Below are 22,971 nucleotides of genomic sequence, written 5' to 3' on the forward strand. Positions count from 1 at the left end.
TGGGAAGTGTCTAAGGCCAGATTTGAACCTAGGATCTCCTGTCTCTATGCCTGGCTCTCAATCCACTAAGCTACCCAGCTGCCCCCAAATAAAGAAATTTTAATAGGATCTATGCAATGATACCCTGTGTATAATTTATATCAAATTATTTACCATCAAGGGGAGAGAGAAGGGGAAGGAAAGAGGGAGAGAATTTAAATCACAAAATGTCAAAAAACATTTTTCAAAATTATTTGTACATGGAATTGAAAAAAAGGATTAGACAGAAAAAAAAAGAATACAGGCAAACAAGAAAATGCTGGGTTGCTACCCAGAGACTATCACATGCATACTCTGACTCAGGATTGGCTCTCACAGCAAAAACATGTATTGTAGACCTCAGAAAAATAAAATTCCTTCAAGAGTGAAGGGAATGGAACCTGGAGAGCCATTTATACAGTGATACCAACATGATAAAGACAAACAACAAAGACTTCAGAACTCTGATCAAGGATATGACTAACCCATATTTCAGAGGCCTGAGGATGAAGCCTGATACTTTCATTAACAGAGAGGTGATGAGTCAAGATACAGAAAGAAGCTTATATAATTTTGGACATAAACAGTATGGAAATTTGTTTTATTTGACTGTCATTTTTGATACAATGTCTTGTTTTATTTTGTTTTCAAATATGGGAGAAAGATTCACTGGGGTAAAATTAATTTTTTAAATGAAAAAAAGCAACTGTAAAAAAGACTAGAAGTATGCATTTTGACACAGAGATCCTTCAGCTTGTCATATAAGCAAAAAGTCAATGAAAAGAGATGACTACAATCAATTAGTCAGTTGATAAGAATTCATCAGATGAATGAGCAATTTTCAGATGAAGAAATCAAAGGCATCAATAATCATATGAAAAAATGTTCTAAATCATTCTTGATTAAAGAAATGCAAATTAAGACAACTCTGAGGTGCCACCTCACACCTACCAGACTAGCCAATATGGCAGGTAAAGGAAAGTGGTAAATGTTGGAAGGATTGTGGCAAAATTGGGACACTAATGCCTTATTGGTAGAGTTATGAATTGATCCAAACATTCTGGAAGGCAATTTGGAACTATGCCTAAAGCACTATAAAACTGTGCGTACCCTTTGATCTGGTAAAACCACTACTGGGTCTCTGTCCCAAAGAGATCATAAAACTAGGGCAAGGACCTAATTGTTCATAAATATTTATAGCGGCTTTTTCATGGTGGCAAAGAATTGGAAATTGAGAGGAGGTCCATCATTTGGGGGATGGTTACACACATTGGGGTACATGTTGGTGATGGAATACTATTGCGCTGTTAGGAATGATAAGCAAGACATTTCAGAAAAAGCTGGAAAGACCTCCATGAACTGATGCAAAGCAAAATAAGCAGAACCGGGAGAACATTATACATAGTAACAGCAATATTGGACAATGATTATCTGGGGAAATGTGGCTACTCTCAGCTATGCAGTGATCTGGGACAATCCTGAAAGACTTATGATGGAGAATGCTAGCTACCCTCAGGGAAAGAACTATGGAAGTTGGCTGGATGCAGATCAAAGCATACTATCTTTAACCACAGTGTATTTACGGTTTTATTTTGGGGTTTTGGTTATGTATGAGTGTGCTCTTACAACAGTGACCAATATGGAAGTCTGTTTTGTGTGATAATAAAAATAAAATTGAAAAAATAAAAATAAATAGTCATGCAATTCTGAGGATTCTGACAAAGAATGCTCTCCACCTCCACAGAAAGAACTGTTGGAGTCGGAATGCAGATGAAAGCATTTGATTTTTCAATTGTTTATTTGAGTTTAGGTTTGGCGGTTTGGGGGTTATAAGGTTACTAACTTGCAAAATTGAAAAACAGGGAATATGTTTTGCATGATAATACATGTACGACACAGATAGAATTGCCTGACAGCACTGGGAGGGGGAATGGAAGGAAGGGAGGAGATAAGTTCAGTCATATAACATCGGTAAACCTACGTGGAAATTTATTATACCATGTAATTGTCAACAAATGGCCAAACAAGTTGGAGTACATAAATATAATGGAATATTATTGTTGTATAAGTGGAAATTCTGTATCATTCGGACTCCGTCTCCCAGAATTCTTTTCTTGTCTCTTTTCCCCTTCATTCATGTTTGCATTTGTTACATTTGTATATAAGTTTTGGGTAACGCCTCCCTCATTCTCTTTTGCACATGAAAGGCTGGGTGAGCTCTCCCTGTTTCTCAAGCTTTTTAGTTTCCTTTTGCTTCAAGTTGAATATTAACTAATATCATTAAATATACTACTTGGAGTATTGAATATTAATTTTTAAAATGAAGTAATAACGAAGAATATAATCACTGACTGATTCTTATGAATCGGTCCAGAATCAAGTATGTAGAACCAATCCAACAACATACACAATGCCCGACAACAACCACATCAAAAGAAGGACCAGCAACAAAGTGAACGAAGGCAAATGCTGTAAAACTAAAATGACCAATTCTGGTTCCAAAGGAGGGGTAGGAGAAAGTGAGATCCCCTTTCCTTGAAGTGTTGGGATTTGCAACATTATCTCAGTGGAGCCACACCACAATCTGGTAAGGTAGCTTCTATCATCCCCATTTTACAGATGAGATAACTTGGGCAGACAAGGGTTAAGTGACTTTTCCAAAGTCATACAGCTACTAAAGGTAGCTTCTTTTAAAACAAGTGCAGGGACAGGGGAACAATCCTTTCTCCAGCCCTACCCACTCCCCAGCATTAGAAGTCTTCACAAAGCAGTTCTTTTGAATGGAAATCTGGCTCTCCTTTCAAGCTGTTCAATCAGCATGTCAGAAAACACAGGTTAGGACTAGAGAATTAGTCATCAACATGATTGGGCACTCATAAGCCTATTGTGTTTCTGGACCGAAAAACCAATTTGCAGTCAAAGGAAATTTTTCTCCCACCTCGATCTGCCCTGGCCACTGGATCCCCCCTTGAATTCATGTCACACTCTCTTAGATGATTAACGGCAGGCATTCATCTTTCTTTTTTGTCCTAAGCAAAAGATAAAATAGAGGGCCAAAGCAAAAAGCCTCTCCTTCTGCCTCGTAAATCATTTGCTTAAGCAGGTTGGCTCTGCTAGAGGGGCTCCTCTTTTCCTCGTCGCTTCTCCCTGTTTCAACACACGACCATCCGTCGCAGGTCCAGAAAGCTGGGGCACACCTGCCCCTTTAAGAACTTGGGCAAGGAAGCCTTCCTGTGCCACTACTCCCCCATGACTCCCATGGAGGGCAGGAGAAGAGAAGCGTGGGCAACGCTTCCCTCGGGTGGCGAACTGGCTAGTTCTGTGTATTTTTCAAAAGGAATTAAATAGAATTAGATGTACTGGCTGCTTGGGTAACAAAACATTCTTTTCTAAGGCAGCAGTCTTTTACAGCTCAAAAAACCCTTTAGAAGAATAATAGTGATGGAACAAAGTTTTGAGTTGGGAGTCAGTGGTCCAGGGTTCAAATCCAGGCTTTGCTACCGATGGTGTCTGTGAGCTTGGGCAGGACACAGAAAAATGGGGACACAGAAAAATGAATGGATGAGTAAATAAAGAAGTGGATGAAGAAATGCATGAAAAGCATTTATTAAGATTTTTGCTTATTACGTGCCTGATTACGTATCATTAGGGGCCAAGTACTGGACTAATCCCTCAAGAGAGAAAAACGAGCCAGTCCTGCTCGGAAGGAGTTTGTAAACGTTCTGATGAGGTAGAAAATGCATAAAGGGAAATGGTGGCTGGGGAAGGATGTTTTGTTCTGGGAAATCAAAGGGAAGGTGAACCGTAGGGAAGGGAATCAGCATTTATATTATACCAGGCACCCTGATAAATTTTTACAGATGTTATCTTATTTGATCTCCATAGAAACCCTCCAAAATAATTGTTTTTATTATCTTTAACTTACAGGTGAGGAAACTGAGGCAGACAGAAATAACTTGCTTAGGGTCACACAAATAATAAGTGTTTGAGGCCAGATACAACAAACTCAGGACTTCCTGACTGCAGACTCAGCATTCTATCCACTGTACTACCTTCCTTTGGATTTAAAAAGAAAAAGAAGGGAGCAGCTGGGTAGCTCAGTGGATTGAGAACCAGGCCTAGAGATGGGAGGTCCTAGGTTCAAATCTGGCTGGGCTCAGCCACTTCCTAGCTGTGTGACCCTGGGCAAGTCACTTGACCCCCATTGCCTAGCCCTTACCACTCCTTCTGCCTTAGAACCAATACACAGTATTGACTCCAAGATGGAAGATAAGGGTTTTAAAAAAAAGAAAAAAGAAAGCACAATTGGGTAAAACACATCCCTCTCCTTCCACAGACAAAGGCTCTTTTCCAGTTATCCATATTGAGATCTTGAGTTTACAGTTCTATAGAAAGAAACAAAGGTGCCTCTCCTGGGATCTGCTAGGAATGGAAATGAAGGATGCAGGGGAAATTGGCTGACATTAATGGTCAATGGTCCTTTATGTTGTTTTTGAATGGGGGAGGTCCAGTGAATTGGAACTGGGTTCTCTTCCATTGTTTTCCTTTCTGACATAGGCTCATGACCCTCACCAACCACGCTAGGAACATTCCTATGAACTGGAGCCAAAGAGAAACTAACAATAATAATAATGATGATGATGATGATGATGATGATGACGATGATGACGATGATGATGATGACGATGATGATGATGATGATGATGATGATCTTGCTCCTTTTTGTACCATCCTGTGTTCTTGCTGGGGTAGGGAGCTTGCCAAGAGGAAAGTTTCTCCATAAGTTCAGGTCAGCAGTTGTTCTGAAGCTTATTCATCAGAGAAGGTTGTCTGAGGCACTGAAAAGCTAAGTGAGTTTGCTTAAGACAGGTATGAGACTGGAACTCAAGTCTCCCTGACTCCATCCCCTAAGTCTGAGATTCTTCACCCTTTTTCTGGTCATCTGGTGAAGCCTGCAGACCCATTCTCAGAATGATGTTTTTTAAATGAATAAAATGGCAAAAGTAACCAATTCGGTTGAAATAAAGATGTATTTTTTTCTAACCCAAGTTCTAATTTAAGAACACACTAAATAGGGGCAGTGAGGTAGCAGAGAGGATTGAGCACCAGGTCTAGGGTCAGATGACCTGGGTTCAAATTTGGCCTCAGACACTTACTGGCTGTGTGATCCTGGGCAAGTCACTTAACCCTGATTGCCTAACTAGTCTTCCTGTCTTAGATTTTCTGTCTTAGATTTGATACTATAAAAAAGTGATACTATGGAAAAAAGTAATACTATGAATAAAAATAAATTGATACTAAGAAGATGGGTTTTAAAAAACAGTAAGAATTTCCACTTTTCAGTAACATTAACAGTAGATGAAAAATATATTTTTTGCATACATGGTATCAATTCATTTCAAAACCACATGAGAGCAATGTTCAAAACTAGATGGTTCAGTAGATTGAGAGTTAGACAAAGATGTAGGAGGTCCTGGGTTCAAATATAGCCTCAGATGCTTCCTGGCTGTGTGACCCTGAGCAAGTCACTTAACCCCCACTTCCTGGTCCTTTCTACTCTCCTGGCTTAGAACCAATAAATAGTATTGATTCTAAGATAGGAGATATGGATTTTAATTTTTAAAAGAGTAAGTTTCCATTGGTAGCCAGTAGGCTCCTCCATCCTCAGTCAAAGGTGCTACATTAGTCCAGGCAATTCTTCATTCTCTCTAGCTAAGAGATTGTAGACTTAAAGCTGGAAGGGACCTGAAATGTCATCTAATCAAGTCAGCCAACAAGCATTTATTAGGCATCTATTATGTGTCAGACATAGTGGTAAGCATATGGTCCAACTCCTAATTTTATGGATGAGGGTCTTGATTCTCAAAAAAGCAAGATAAATGTTTTAAGGTCAGACAGATTGATAAAAAGGCAAGATTCGAACTCAGATCCCCTAATTTTACATACAGAATTTCTCTTTTTGCACCAGGTAGAACTCTACCTACCTGATCTGCTATATGAATGTCCATAGTTATAGCAAAGAGTCTGAATAATACTGGATCATACTAACAGTGCATTTAAGGGACTTATCCCATTACCTCAGCAGATCCTCACTACAGCCCCAAAAGGTAGGAACTACACAGATGTTTATCCCTATTTTACAGATGAGGAAACTGAGATTCAGTGATCAGTTTTCAAGGTCACAGCTGTCAGTCCAGATGCAAATGGCAGCCCTGGAGATTGAGAGAAGAGAGCTTCCCATTACCCTCCTAAATTCTACCAGCCTCTCATGCTGAAATCAGACTCTTACTAAAGAGATGATGGGGATAACTGAGCAGACACAGCTGGACAGAGCAGACTTTTGAAATAGATTTATGACATATTTTTGATTTTTTTTTCCTTTCAAAAACCATGACATAAAAAGAAGCTGACTTTCCACTCAGAAACCACCCACATCAGCCTGTCAGATGTGTGACTAGGCTAGAATGAGATTCAGAGCTCGGTAGAGCTGGAGGGAACTTTAGCGATCCTCTGGGCCTACCTTCTCTTGACGACTAATGTTTCCCCTAGAATTTGTAATCATCCAGCTTGGGCTATGGTTGAGTTTGAATAAGGAAAAGAAAAATCAACAGCAGTGGCAATAACATTTCAGGGTACGTAGTAATTGTATTTAAGGAAATAATTAATCAATATTTATTAAGCAGTTTTTAGGGGCATCTAGGTGGTACCATAAATAGAGCTCAAGGGCTAGAGTGTGGAAGACTTGAGTATAAATCAGGCTTCAGACAATTTCTAGTTGGGTGACCCTAACAAGTCACTTTTGTTTGCCTCCGTTTCCTCATCCGTAAAATGAACTGGAGAGGAAATTGACAAACTACTTTATGATCTTTACAATAAGAATTCCAAATGAGATCACAAAGAGTCGGACATGACTGAAATGACTGAACAAGTGCCTTCTATGTGCTAGGCACTGTGCTGAGAGCTGGGATTAAAAAAAAAAAAGAGGGGAGGAAATAGTCCCCTGTCTTCAAAGAGTTCACAATCTAATGGGCAAGACAAGATCAATAGGAAATAAGTAACAGGAAAGAGCACTGGATTAAGAGGGGCTGGGAAAGGCTTTCTATGGAAGGTAGGAATTTAGTTGGGACAAAAAAAGGGAAGCCAGGGAGGTCAGTAATCCATATTTTGGAAGAAATTGGGGGCCAGGAGGGTCTCTAAAGGTTAAATCTCTGGCCTGCCCATTTTATGCTCTTTTCCCAGCTGTAGTCCTGCTCTTGCAAAGGTTTCTACACTTTGTAGTCTTCTTATTGGTCGGAATGATCCTCTGGGAAATAATGTTTTGATGTGTTGTATAATAACTTTTCTCCACTTGGCTAAGAAATCAGTGACTAATTACCTAACTGTCATCCCTAGTTCTGTCTTTTGTAGATTACAACTAAAAAGAACCATTTAGTAAAACAATTAGTGTCATGAGTGTTTTGCATTATTATGAGCTTGGGTTCCCATGGGCATCCTAACAATGAAATCTGAAATTACTGAGCCCCAGAAAGTTAAGAGCTAGAAGGGAGCTTTGATGATCTCATCCAAGGTCCTCACTGGATGGAGGAAGAAACTGAGGTCTGGAGAGTTCATGATGAACAGCCTCCAGTTGTCTCCCATCCAGTCAAGAAGAAAGCTGGCAAATGCATTCCTTGTATCCCAAAGGCACAGCCTCCCTGGAATAGGTGATGCTTACTTGATAGATGTTTCAGCTTTGCACACTTCTCTGGTCTTGACTTTGATACATTTCTACATAGGGAAGGGGACCAGAATCTAAGATTCTTGGTATTCTGCTAAATTTTTGTTTGTTTGTTCATTATTTTTAAGATCTGTGATTTCCTAAGTAAGAGAAAGTCTCAGCAAGGAAATTCTCTCAACAAATCAAGTCAGCAACTCTATTGCAATTTAGTCTCTTTTTTAAACCCTAACCTTCTCCCTCAGAATTGAGTATATGGGTTCCAAGGCAGAAGAATGGTAAGGGCTAGGCAATGAGAATTAAATGACTTGCCCAGGATCACTCAGCTAGTAAGTATCTGAGACCAGATTTGAACCTAGGTCTTCTCTTATCTAGGACAGGGTCTCAATCCACTGAGCCACCTTGCTGTCCTGTAATTCTGGAGCACTGGTGGATTAAGTGACTCGCTGAACAACCAGCCTATGTCTGAGGTTGGACTAGAATGCAGAATTCTATGATTCCAAGGTCAGGTCTCTATCTCTTACACTACGTTCAATTCATTAATCATCTATTAGCATGTGCATTTATTTAGAGTTAATCAAGTGCTCACAAGATGCCTCTCTTACATCATACCATGAAACCTCTATAAATTCCAGACTAGCAAAAACATTTCTTGGTTGATCCCACCTGTGATCCCCTCTGCTGGAGAGGATGAGGATGGTGGATGAATTCAGTTCAGAAGTTTTAAGCTGTAAGAGAGTTAAAAGCTAATTCTGTGCTCACACTAAGACCAACTCTAATGATAAAACCCCTGGATGGCTTATAGGAAAAAAACAAACAAACAGAATAAATTTAAATAGACAAAACTATCTACACTGACAAAAGAAATCAGTGAGGTACCATGTTAAGAATGTTTGCCATTGACTATGGTCTCTGGTAGAAGTCAGGTTGTTAAAAATCTCACTCTCAGAGTTGAGAAGGACCTCAGAGGGCATCTAGTACTCATGTCCTGTTATAGCATCTCCAGAACATAATCATCCAGCCTTCCGTGTAGATTTCTAGTAGCAGGGAACCCACCAATCTCAGAAAGCATTGGATTATACTTTTCTCCAGTCATTGGGAAGCTTTTCTGTAAATGAAGTCTAAAGCTGTTTCTATTCAATGTTCTTTACTTTTCCCTTTCAAAAAAAGTAGAATCTTTTTTTTCCATGAGATACCCCACTAACCACTTTTTATAATTAAATATATCTATCATATCCCCTCGAGTCTTCTCTTCTCCAATTAAAATAATTCTAATTCCTTCAATCACTCATTTATGGAATAGTGGCATGTTATTTATCAACCTTCTTGCATTTCCCTCTAGCCTGGTCAATGTCCTTTAATACCCTAACATTTGTCAATTTCATTCCCTTCTATGTTTTGTCTTTTTTGTTTGTTTGTTTTAATTGGGATATTTGCTTTTCTCTAATTCTAAGATATTTTTCTTTTAAACCCTTACCTTCCATCTTGGAGTCAATACTGTGTATTGGCTTTGAATTTAGGACCTCCCGTCTCTAGGCGTGGCTCTCAATCCACTGAGCTACCGAGCTGCCCCCTAATTCTAAGATATTTCCTATCATCTAATGGCCTTTGAGGGTACCAAAGCTTGAAAAATGAAAAACAAAACACTATCTTTGTCACATCTTGAATGATCAGTGAACTGGGACTTTCTTTTATATATAATATTTAATATATTATATTTTTAAAGTAGTTGTCTACCAACCATTGTGCCTTCATGGATTGAGAGCTGCACAGAGGAGTCAGGAAAACGTGGGTTTGGACTAGTCTCAGACAATTCTTGTGGGACTCTGGCCAGACTATTTAACGTTTCTGACATGAAATTACTTCACGTATAAAATACTTGTAATAATATCACTAACTCTTCACAGGATTGATAAGATGATAAAATGAGATAGTGCATGTATTTTTGGAAATATCCATTTTCATCATCATCATCATCATCATCATCACCACCATCATTATCATTATGGATGATATTATAGTTATTAGTATTAGTCTGGGCATCTGATTTCAGAACTTGCGGGGAATATATATTACATATATGTGTAATTTTATATGTTTTATATTAAATCTATATTTTATTAGTAATTATATATATGTGTGTGTGTATATATATATATATATATATATATATTAGTAATGACTCATAGGTGTATTTGAACGCCGATCCCAACTCCAGAGTTAATGCTCTCATATTTCTTCACATACTTCCTATGTGACCTAAGATGACCCTTTTGGTCATCTTAAACTACCTTGTTATTGGTCTCCATGCCCTGAATTGGTTGGGATCAGTTTGATCCTGGAGAAGGAAGGAAAAGTCATCAAAGACACAAAAACTGAAGGCTGTGGAAGCTTGCCATGTTCTTGGATGAGTTACAGAATCTTAGCACTGGGACAGTCACCTGGTGTACACAGGCAGGTCTTGAATGAGTAATCTGAGGAGATCTCCAACATATGGAGACACAGATGTGCAGAGTATGTGATTTCACTGTTGTCAGAAAAATATCCAGGAAGCCTATTTTAAATTAAGTTTACAAGGAAGACTTAAGAGACAAAGCTGAAATGTGTGAAGGTTTTGAGTCAGTGGAAAATCAACTGAAGCTTCTCCAATGGTGGGATACGTTCCCTAAAATATCCTTTTACATTCAAGTTGTATGGCCCTGAGAGCACTAGAATTCATTCATTCATTGATTTGTCCAGCAAACACTGATGGAGCTTCCTCTGTGCAAGGCAGTCAAAGAAGACTAAGACATAAACCCTGCCCTCAGGGAGATGAAAGTCGCAGGTAAATCTCTCTCCGTGGTCCTTTTTCTACAACTGAGAAGAATTCTAATTAGAGATATTGTGCCTATAACACATAAAAAAGAACCGTAGAATCAAGAAATAGGGAGGGATTTTTAATTAACATCTTTTATTTTAATAACTCATAATCCAGTCTGTCTCCCTCTTCCCTTCCCTAAGACTTGCTCCAGAGAATAAATAATATTTTTAAGGAAAAAGAAAAAGAGGAAGGAGAGAAGAATTCATTAGAATTGATCAACACATGGAAACAGTTTGAAAATAGATGCAATGAGACAAACCTATTGACTTAGGAAGGGATTTTAAGGGTTCCCCAACTCCAACAGTTTCACAGATGTGGAAACTGATGCTTCCTCAGTTCCTAATTGAGGTGAAAGAATTTCCCCTTTATTTGCACTGTTCTCTCCACATGAGTAAAATTCTATCTGTGAATCCCCTCTTTAAGTCCCCAGACTCACCAAGGGTGAAAAGTACATCATTATTAGTAAATTTTACTTCAGCTGGCCCTTATTTAGTACCTGCCATGATGCAACAGAAACTCAGATTAGAGGTGGAGTTACTAAAATGAAAAGGAAACAGTTCTTGTCCTCAGGAAGCTTCCATTCTACTGACCGAAAATGTTTATACAGATAGACTATGTATGTGTATACACACACACACACACACACACACACACACACACACACAGAATGTGGCATGGATATATGGATACAAAAATATAGAATAAGAGTAAACACAAGTGGAGAACTACCAACCAGGGGAAGAGGACGACTCATGAAAACTTCCATGAGTACTTGAGATGCTGAATACTGTGGAACCTAGCTGTGGAGCTAAAAGTAGCTTATCCAACCTCCCCTCTGTAAACCTTAAAATTCCTTAGACTTATAAATGTTGGAAATTTCACCATTGGGAAATTTCATACTTGGAAAATTTCTTACTGATAGTCTATTGGAATGTGAACCCCATTGGCATGGGAGGTTCCTCCTCCTCCCTTCTTAAGATTACTTTAGGACAGAAACCTTTTGCTGAACAATGGAAAGGACTTTGACCTATGCTTAAGCATAGAACAGGAATTTCCTTGAGTCATGATTGATTTTAGAATTGATACAATGGAGATACTTGGAATCAATCTCCACCCTACTCAGTCCTAACAGGATTGAGGAAGGGCTGCAGCATAGATCAAAATTTAATTATTCCAATCTCTACCCTACTCAGGTTAATAGGATTTAGGAAGGGCTGTAGCAAAGGATCAAGGATTTAATTATTTGAAAATATGACCTTCAACAGACATGTGCAAAGCCAGAGACCTCTGGGTGGTCCTGGGTTAAGCTAGAGCCTCCATTGGCACAGGGAAATTGATGGACAGTGATTGGTAGATGTGAGAACTGAGGGGAGGGAACTTGGATGGTTTCCTTAAAGATAGAGGGGTCTGAAGACTCAGGGAGGTGGTTGAGGAGTTTGTCTGAGTGGTTGGAGTGTGCTCTGAGAAGCTTGCTCTGAAGGAAGCTGAAGGTGAGGGCCTTTGAGACTGTTTCTCCATTTTGGTCACGTGAGTAATAGGGACTGATCTCTTTTCTTTGCCCCAGCTATCTAAGGGCTTGGGCCTTTTGGCCCAGCCTAAACAGAGGGGGTATTTAAGCCCTATTCCCTTCTCTCCCCTTTCGCTCTCTCTCTCTCTCTCTCTCTCTCTCTCTCTCTCTCTCTCTCTCTCTCTCTCTCTCTCTCTCTCTCTCTCTATCTCTAATTCCTTTCTTCCTCCTGTTTGTAATTAAACTCTATAAAAGGCTGACGGCTGATTTGAGTTTTCATTTAGAAATTACATAGCTGAATTCCTTGGCGACCTTAAATTAATATATATATATATCAGTCTTTTAAAGTGATTTCCTTGTCACACCTCTCTCCTCCTCCTTGCCTTATTTTGGGCAACAGGAAACCAAGACCTTTGTAATGTGCACAATGTTGCACAGGAAGTGAGCATCAGAAGCAGGATTTGAATCCAAGTTCTGCTGGGCTTACCCCAAGTGGTACCCCAGTGTCCCCCAGTCATCTTTCTGTCTGGCTTTATCAACTGTGCAAATACCTCATGCTCTGGGTAGAGGAATCAAATAATTCCTGGGAAGGTTAAATCGATCAATGACAGTAACTCCCAACTCTACTCACCATCCTTGTGACTTCCAAGACCAAAATACCCTCCGTTGGCCATCACTCCCCTACTAGTGTCATGTTCTATTAGAATGCAAACTCCAAAAGAGCAGAGACTATCCATCCATACCTAGATTTATATCTACACTAAAGACTTAGCACAATATCTGGCATAGAGCAAGTACTTAATAAAGTTTGTCTTTCCATCTTTATTCATTCTTGACATAAATCAGTTATTTTTCTTAAGGAAGAGAAAATGCAGGAGGAGTAGATAAGGAAAAAAGGAGAAGAGAAGAAGAAAGAACTGAAAGGGGGAAGAAAGGGAGGGAGAAGTGAAAGAAAGTGAGAGGGAGGACAGGAAAGAAGAGGAAATGAGGACAGGACAGGACAGGACAGGAGAGGGGGAGGACAGAGGAGAGAAGGGAAAGCGGAGAAGAGAGAAGAGGAGGGGAATGGGAGGGGGAAGGGAGAGGAGAAAGGGAAATAACCCTTATAAGATTTCCAAGTTGAATTCAGAAGGTAAGAAATGAGCAACCTACATAAGACTCAGAGTTCTGAAAGTGACTCTAACCCCCAAAGCCTTGGATTATGTCCAACCTAAGAAGAAACAGTTCAGCTTGGCAACATCTTTAACAGTGTGGAATCATCCATCCAACCCCAGGGTTGTTTTGCCAGCAGCTCTAGAAGTACCAGTACCTGCCAGAGAGAAGGTGGCTTCTTTCACCCACACAGGTGCTCTCCCTGTCAGGGTCTCCCCTCTATAGGTCTATAGCTTAACTCAGCTTTAATTTATTAGAGCTGACAGGAACACAGCATGAAGTAGCATAGGCAGAGGCCACAATTAGAGGCAGACCTTATTGAGGACTGTTACACTGAGGCGTCCACCAAGTAAATGTTTTCCAAGGTTAAGTCACATCTCTCTTCCCAAAAGCAGAAGCAAAATGGATTTCTATAGTTTTTACCAGTTGCAATTAAGCCATTTCCTACTCTTAAATAGTCCTGAGATCTCATCTATTGGATGAACCAGACCACTGGCAGTACAAGATATTTCAGTACAGGATATTTGGAAGACTTCAAACTCCTTAGAAAACATTTATTAATGTTTTTGTTTATTAATGTTATTATTTATCTAAATACATTTATTCATGTATTTAGAGACATGAACTGTTCTGAAGAGCTGTTGGAAAAGATGTCTGTGCTTGGGACAACAGGGATAGTAGTAGGGGTTAGCAGGGAATACACTTCTGAATTCCAAGGTTTGAAGCTGCCAAAAACTAAGGAATCATTCCCCAGTATGGTATGAAAGCTATTCTCCAAATTTTCCTCCCCGGAGCAAAGTCCCAGTGGCCCATTCCTAGTTACAGCAGTGAACATACCAATGACAGAATAGTTGCATGTCCAATGAACTTCCTTTATTTTTCCATCATCATACAAGCTGGTAGAAAGTAAGCAGGAACAGATAGTACATATGACTATAGCAATGGAAATGGAAATAATAATGATAAAAATAATAGACATTGAATGTTATGAAAATAATGACCAATGGTGCCAAAGAAGGGCTATGAGAATAGATCTCCCTCCCTTCTTTGCTGAGGTAAGGACAATGGGTACAAAACACTATAAAATATGAGACTTGGCTGATACATTTACTGAATTGTTGGATTGCACTTCTTTTTCTTTCTTATTCTTTGTTATAAGGAATGGCTCTCTGGAAGAAGAAATGGCGGGATATATTGGGAGATGTAGGTGATATAAAATCAACATATATCAAGAAAAATTAAAATAAAATAAAAACCAACCTCCTAGGGTTGGATATGCCAACTGCATTCTCTGCTTCAGCAGAAAGCAAATGAGTTGGGTGTAGACATCTATATTTTCTTGTGGGATCAAAAATTTAGAGCAGGAGCAGGAATGGCAGCTTAGAGATCATCTATTACAATTCTCACATTTTTAATAGATGATAAGTAAAAGCCCCCAAAAGCAAAATTATTTGGTCAACCCTACTTGCAGATTAAACCTATGAAGAGGTTTCACCTTGGACAATACAGTCTTTCAAATCCTGGTCATTCCCAATAAAATATCCCAAATCACAGACCTACTGTCTTTCTCATCTATTCAAAATCCTGGTCAACCAGTTTCCTTCCCTCCCAGGATCTATGGCTTCACTGCAACTCAACTGGAGACATTCATACCCTTAATCTCATCGTTATCTATTCCACCCCTACTTCTATGATCTGGAACAGAGATTCAAAGTTGAGTCATTTAACCCCTGATTGCTTCACTTTCCTCATCTGTAAAATGGGGATAGCAATAACAGCAATCTTCCAGAATAGACATCTCTAAAAATCTGTTCCTGCTCTCTGCTATGATTCTACACTACATTTCATTACTGTTTCTCTTCAATCATGTTTCACTTTGAAAGAAAACCATGGAGTATCATTTTCCTTAACCTAGAGGCTACTCAAGGACAAGGATTAGGTCTTCTTAGATTGGACATTAGAGTAACTTTACTATATAAATTACTGGATTTGAGAAAGTCAGTGGAAATGGTGCTAAAGAATAAGCATAGAAAGTTTCATGTCTGGTTCATTGTCTCTGCTCAAAATGAAACAGTTTCCTGCCATGTAGAATACTCACTTTGGAGCAACAATAATCCCTTTTACGACCTTGGGGCAGCAAGGCCCTTTACTTGGTTCTGCCTCAGTTTCCCCACCCATAAAACCAGGTGGATGAGTCTAGATAATTCTAATTCAATTCTATTTGATAAATAGCAGTCATCAAGATCTTGGCAATTGGTCCCATCACACTGTGGCAAAAAGAGAGAAAAGAAACGGAAGAAGTGTCTGATTTTATATTCTTGGGCCCAAAGAATTGTTGTAGATTGTGACTGAAGCCATGAAATTAAAAGGCACTTGCTCCTAGGACGGAAAAGTACAGCAAATCTGGACAGCATGCAAAAAGCAGAGACACCACCTTGCCAGCAAAGGTCCATGTAGTCAAAACTTTTCTGGTAGCAATGTACGGCTATGAGAGTAAGACTCTAAGGAAAGCTGAGCAACACTGAAGAGACACAATTTTCAAATTGTGGTGCTGGTGAAGTCATTTGAGAACACTTTGGGAATCAAACCAGTCAAGGTTTAAAGAAATTAATTCAAATTACTGATTACTTCACTTTCCTTGGAATGTCAAAAGCTGAGGCTGAACCTTAAATACTTCAGACATATAATGAGAGGATAGGATTAATTGGAAAAGATCCCAGTTCCGTTGGGAAGGATTGAAGAAAAAGGAGAAAGGAACAGCAGAGGTTGCAATGGATAGATAATATTATCGAAATGGTGAGCATGAACTCGGATGGACCTCAAGAGATAGTGAAGAGAAGAAGATAGTGAAGAGAAGTCACAAAGATTGAACAGCTGAACAACACCAACAATCTACTTGTTTCCAGGCATTATGCTAGGCATACACATTTCCAGGTATTATGCTAGGCATACACATACAAAAACAAAAACAATATAGTGACTCCTCAAGATGCTCACATTCTAAAATTCTAAGTTCTATAATTCTAATTTATTCCAATTCTGAATCTATGGAATGAAAAAGGAGAGAATCGTTGGGAGTTCATCTGCTGGATTTCTTTCATTCCCAATCTTCAATGCTCTTGATTGAAAAAAAAATTAAATTCTAAGGGTGGTGGACCTGATCTAACCTGATCTACCTGTAACTTTCTTGGAAATTCACTGACAGTCAAGAAGCGAAGAAAAATAAAAAGACTATTCAGCAATACCCCAGATGCTATCATTCAATTTTCTTTCATCTTTTGTTCCCCCAATCTGTCCACCAAATAAAATCAAAAGCAGTGAGATTGGAGCAGAGACATGGCTACCATATGGGATTGGTTCAAAGAAGATGAAAAAACTCTTGCTTACCAGGAACTGCAGAAAACAAAGTCTGCAGAGGGCATGATCTTTCTCATGGGCTGCAAACTCAAATGAGAGCAGGGGAAAGGGAAAGGGCCAGAAATGTACTAAAAAGGAGGAAAGAAATAATTTCAAGTTTGGGGCTTTTGAAAATGTTCAATCAGAGCCTCATACTCATAAGATCTGTGTTCAAGTCTTACCTCTAATACATACTGGTTATGTCACTCTGGGCAAAAATTCTGCATGATGAAACACTGCTGAGCAAGTACCCATCCTAATTGAATAAGGGCTTCCTTCCATCTTCTGGCAAATCTCCATGTCAATGAACTATATGTCCAGTCCCAGCCCCCATCCTATCTTGGAATTATTCGTTCATTCATTTGTACATTCACATTTATTGGGGGAAGGAAAAACCAATAGCAATAATAATAACTAACCTTGATATACAGCCTACTAGGTGTCAAGCTCTGTATTCATAATAACTGTAAAGCACATAGCACAGTGCCTGACACATAGTAGACCCTATATCAGTTTGGCTATTACTATCATCATCATCATTGTTAAGTGCTTTTTGAATATTTTTCTCACTTGAACCTCACAACAATCCTGAGAGGTAAGTCCTATTATCACTATTTTACTAATGAGGAAACTGAGGCAAAGAGAGATTACATGACTTATCCAATATCACACAGAAAGTATCTGAGGCTAGATTTAAACTTGGGTTTTCCCAACTCCAGGCCTACCATCTACCTGCCCAAAGTGTCAAGCACCATGTTGGCCACTTACATTGGAATGAGAAAAGAAAATACATGTAAGAGAGTGGTAGCCAGAACAAGAGTGGTAAGTGGGGCCATAGCAAAGTGTGTTGGCATACTGGTACCACTCAACAATCAAGTAATCAGTCAACAAGCATTTATTATGTGCTTACTGTATGTCAGGTACTATGGTCAATAAATCATTATTCCTGATTTGACATAATTCACTGAGCCTTGTTCTTGATCTGGAGAGTAGGGCAAAAAGAGTTGGCCAGCTGTCACAGGTACCAATCGAGGACACCATGCTGGAAGTTCTAGAGATAAAGGGATTAGAACTTCTGGGGCATCATTTCTGGTCCAGACAATAAGACTGTTGGCAAAACTGTCTAGAAAATTGACAAGACAGGTGATCTTTCTAAAGTGCCTACTATGTGCCATATTCCAGTTTAGGGGACAATAAGGCAAAAATTCAACAGTCCCATGCACAACCTATTACAAATATGCTAAAAGAGCCTGTAACAAGGAATCCTTCTATAAAACCAATAATCCTCCAGGGTAGTTATGCTTCATTTTATGATAACTTGACATGAAAATATGGATTTCTACAGATAAATCTGGTGATTATTATTTGCTTTAGGAGAAGATTCAACAGAGGATTCATTGAGATAGCCTACCCATCTGCTACATTTCAAATAATCCAAATGACAAAATGTCTATATGCACATCCTTTTTTTCACCGAAAGATATTTTGCTCCTTTCAGTAAGTCTACCCTACTATGCAAATAACTGCCTCTTAATTTGTCTGTTCTGTAAGTTCGGATCTCTTGTGCTCTGGCCTTTTTTATTAAAGCTAGTTAAAACCAAGTTGCTAACTCTTATTAGATAACTGGCTCCCCTTCAATCAAGCCCTAATCTGCTTTGTCACTCAAATGACCAGCAGGGACTATATTGTCAGGACAGCCCACTGGCCACCTCCTGCACAACAGCTTCTAATGACTCAGGAAGGAGTCTCCATGCTTGAGTAGTATGCATCCAGCCACATCTGGTTGCCTAGCAACTGGACATTGCATGAAATGGGTACCAATTATCTAAGTTCACCACCACTTAGCTAACCAAGACCCCACACAATTCCTTGAAATACAGAGTTAAAGTTCGGTGACACACAGCCCAAGTGCCTCTAATATTCTCATGGTCAGTCCATTCAAATATTCCAAATATTCCCACCTTATTAAAAGCCAAGAAGGAGAAGTGGACCAAAAGCCTAGGTCTTCTGTGTTAGGGTCGAAAACTCCCTGGAGGGCTGCACTACTTCAGCAATCAATCCACAAAATATTACTACATGCTTACTGAGTACAAGGCACTGATGATCAGCTTTTGAAAGGTTGAGTTTATTTGGACACTGAGAGCAGAACTCTGAGCAAAGTCTAATTTTGGCCAAAAGACTCAACTTCCTAATCTTTAGAGCTGTTCTTAAGTGGAATGAGATATCTTAGAAACTAGCCAGTTTCCCTAGAGTTCTTCAAACAAAGGTATGTTGTAGAGTCAATTCTCACTTTGGCCATGGCTTGCACAAAATGGACTGGGAAATCCCCTTATTTGGATTCCATTACCTAGAAGGCTAGTGTCTAGTCATTGATCAAAGATGGCAACACTATTTGGATGCCATACTGATATTTTTGTTGTTGTGTGTTTTTAGTTTTCCAAGAGGATTAATGACATCATGAGGATGAAATAGAAGACAGAGCGTAGATATAGTGAACAGAGGGCCACCCTTGGATCAGGAAGTCTTTCCTTGCACATACAGTAGCTCTGTGGCTTTGGGTAAGTCACATAAGCACCCCAAGCACCCCACACAACTTCAAGTGTCTATAATTTATAGATGAGTTGCCATTCTGCAAGAGCAAGGGTTTCCATTGCTACAGAGATTGCTAATTTATAAAGTGCATAGCATGTGCCAGTCATGGTACTAAGCTCTGGGGACACAAAGAAATGCAGAAACACAGTCCCTAACCTCCAGGAGCATGCATTTTGATGGATGACAGAAGGAACTCAAGAGGAAAAAAGGAGCTTGCTGTTGATACTCTGAGGAGCCCACAGGATAAGATAAAGAGCTTGCAGAGGGGCATGGAGGCCATCTAGTACAACATCCTTGTTTTGAAATATGAAGAAACTGAAGCCCAGAAATGTATATTGACTTACCCAAAGGTGAGCCTGTATTTGAACCCAAGCTCTCTGACCAAAGTCAGCCCTCAATCTTCCATACAACAATGATCTTGGGCTTCGAACTTCGAGCTGGGCTAACTTTGAACAGCCTTCAATTCGGCTGCGTTTTTCTTTTAAAGAAAGGGTGACATATTTTTCTTGAAATCAGCACCATCTGGTTGTACCCACAAGAAAAACAACCATTTATGCTGGTTCATTTGCAGTGTTTTCCGAAAAATTAGGTTCTCAAGAGTGTCAGATTCATGTATTTTAAAGAACGTTCAAAGCGCACATGCTAAAATTAGGCCAAGTTCCACAGACAGTCATTTCCATCGACAAGAAGGATTTTAAACATCAAATGGAATCGTAGTCATTCAAGAAGATTTCTTTTTCAAAAATAGGACGCCATGTCAGAATGCACACAGGAAATGCTGTTTCATTTCTCCACTCAGAAAAACGATAGCAATTCCTCAAAATCACCACAGAAAAGCGGCTCCCAGAAGTTCCTATTGTAATGGCAGTCCATTTTCCTTTAGTAGAACAGGTAAAAATCGCCAGAAGTAAGTGGGAGCAACAATCATAATCACCTCTCTCTCCTCTTTTCCCTGAAGATGTATATTTCCCCCGATTTCTATTAGATGAGTTGGACTTCCATTTTTCTGGGGGAAATAATGAAAGCCCCTGACAGCAAACTTAAGAGAAGCTATGCTTGAGTCACAGAAGATGGAGAGGCAGCTATCAGCGGGTATAATTAACCTCCCGGGAGGGGATGATCACATCAGAGAGCTCACAAATCCATCAGATTATGGTGAGAACTTGAATTCAAGTTATTAAAAGGAGTTAAGCAAGGGAAACTCTGTCAGTGTTTCGAGTTTTAATTCTATTTCCTAAGCAATACAACTTACTCAGAACATAAGGCCATGATGTGGAAGCTTTTCTCCTAAGACTGCTTACAAAATGTATTTCCATTCTGCTGCAGGCCATCACCAAATCCACTTTTCCAGCCTTGATCATTTAATAGCTTAAAACTCTATAGTAGATGGCAGCCTTCATTCCCCTTAAAAACCTGCTTTGGCAGTAATTAGAGTCAACGCGAGCTGAGTAAGCCTCAAAGGGTTTTAAAAATCTAAAATCAGATTTCATTTGTCAAGAAGAAATACCACAATAAGTAATTTAAAAACAACAATGCAGAAAGAGTCAAATTATAGAATCGAATTCAGATAATGAAACAATAAAGGATTCCCCAAAGATTGGAGTTCAGAGGCATACTTCCATCTGACTCGTTTGTTTTTCTTGAGGATGGGCCATTGGGGATATAGTGGTACCTAGGCACCTGCAGTGAGCAGCCCAGTGTTCAATTGCAATGGGTGTTGAATCTATCTCTAAGTGGGGCTCTTCAGTACTGGCATGAAACAATTCCATGAGATTTAGGAAGCGGGATCTCCCGAGATGGTTTCCAATTGGACCATCCAAGCATCCTCATCATATAAGAAATCTCAGAGCTGGAAGAGACATCAGAATCTACCTGGTCCAACCATAACCCTATGCCTTTATCATGTAACCTTCAGGAATGTCCCTAACAAGAAGGAACCTACCACTCCCTACCGAAGTCTGTTGCCCTTTGGAACAAATCTGATCCTTTGGCTATGTCTCCTAAGAGCAAACCTTCATTTTCATCATCAAATCTTCATCTATTGTTCCATGTTCTGCCCCGTAAGTTCAAACAGAACAAGGCTAATGCTTCTTTCATTTTACAGCCTTTGAAATGACTTTTAAATGACACTTACATGTCCTCTCCTTCTCTTTAGGCAAAATATTACCAGTTCCTTCAACCACACTCACATAGCAAAACCATGTAATGAGTTCATTCCTTTTTTATCCTCTTTTACTGGAGCACAAGGATCCATCTTTCTTCAAATTTTATAGATTTTTTTTTTCAGAAACAACCATCACCTTCTTTATAGAAGCAAGAGAATCAGTTCTGTAGGAACTAGAAATGGGCTTACAGAAATGTCACCAAGTGATCATATCCACCTATAGGGAAATATAAAAGAAACCTTAATCATAGATCTATGACCTTACCTTATAGACTTGGCCATAGGTTCCATTTCCAACAAGTTCCACCAATTCAAAGATCCCTGCAGGGTCCTGAAAAATAAGCAAAAAAAGAAAAAAAGGAATCTATTACTAAATGAATTGTTTTAATCCACGAAACATCTTGTTCCAGATCCGGGATCAGTATCTCAACAAGTGAAAATTTGCAAAACCCACGAGTGTTATTAAATCAAATGAGACAGGCAATAAATTAATTATGGTTTACTTTACTATCACTATTTAATAGTATATGAATTCAGATCTTGGGATGAAAGACATTCCTTCAAGTGAAATTAGGAAAGATGATGGTGATGATAATAATAACAACAATAACTAATATTTATTAAGCACTTAAAGGTTTGAAAAGTACATATGTCATCTCTTTGATCCTTCAGACAACTATAATGGGTGCTACTATCATTTCAGTTTTTTTTTTTAAACCCTTACCTTCTGTCTTGGAGTCAATACTGTGTATTGGCTCCAAGGCAGAAAGAGTGGTAAGGGCTAGGCAATGGGGGTCAAGTGACTTGCCCAGGGTCATCATTTCAGTTTTACAGATGAAGAAACTGAGGCTGAGAGAGGCTCAGAGTCACATAACCAGTGGTTGAGGCAGGATTTTGGGTCTTTCTAGCTTCAAGTTCAACATTCTCTCTACTGGGAAAGAATTAAGGGGTTTCTTGACAAGAAATTTGATTTGTAAAAAAAATTATTTCTCAAAAATGGGTCTCATATTTTCTAACATTAATACAACAAGAGGCTGGGGAGAGAAGGGAGAGAAAATAAGGGATCTTAAAGTTGGTATTGATTATTTAGAGATTTCTCTTTGTGAATCCCTAAGCTATTTTTATTTTCTGGTTGCTGCTGAGTTACATTCTTGCAGGAGAATAAATCTGGCACTCTATTAGCAGTTCTCAATAAAGATGGAAATCAACATAAAGAGAAGGCTGGGAGATCAATTCAATAAGCATGTCTTAGGCACTGGGGATACCAAGACAAAAATGGCCTCAGGGAACTTACATTTTACTGGGGGACGCTCTGTGTATACAGAAACATAAATACAAACTACTTCTGAAGCTTGGTCTGGACCTGTTATACAAAGCAATGTCAACGAAGAAGCATTGATCATGGGATTGGGGCAAGAAATGGGATCAGGAAAGGTCTCGTGTAAGAGATAGAACCTGAAGTCTTGAAGAAGCTAGAGATTCTACAAAGCAGTGAAAAGGACCCAGGCACTGGAGACTACCAAGGCAAAGGATACTTTTGATGGAGATCACAGCCTCTCTCTCTCTCT

The 22,971-nt window shown here is 39.2% G+C and overlaps 1 protein-coding gene across 14 annotated transcripts in view; it reads right to left on the minus strand.

Annotated features, from left to right (window-relative positions):
• Window positions 1–22,971, minus strand: part of TNIK (TRAF2 and NCK interacting kinase) — a 443,964-nt gene that overhangs the window by 327,116 nt on the left and 93,877 nt on the right. For all 14 annotated transcript variants that reach the window (XM_056806807.1, XM_056806811.1, XM_056806809.1 and 11 more), the window contains exon 2: window positions 21,669–21,734. In XM_056806807.1, coding sequence (XP_056662785.1) covers window positions 21,669–21,734 — 66 coding nt within the window. The remainder of the gene's footprint in view (window positions 1–21,668; window positions 21,735–22,971) is intronic.

This window comes from Monodelphis domestica, chromosome 8 (genome assembly GCF_027887165.1).
Source record: "Monodelphis domestica isolate mMonDom1 chromosome 8, mMonDom1.pri, whole genome shotgun sequence".
NCBI classification, from domain to species: domain Eukaryota; kingdom Metazoa; phylum Chordata; class Mammalia; order Didelphimorphia; family Didelphidae; genus Monodelphis; species Monodelphis domestica.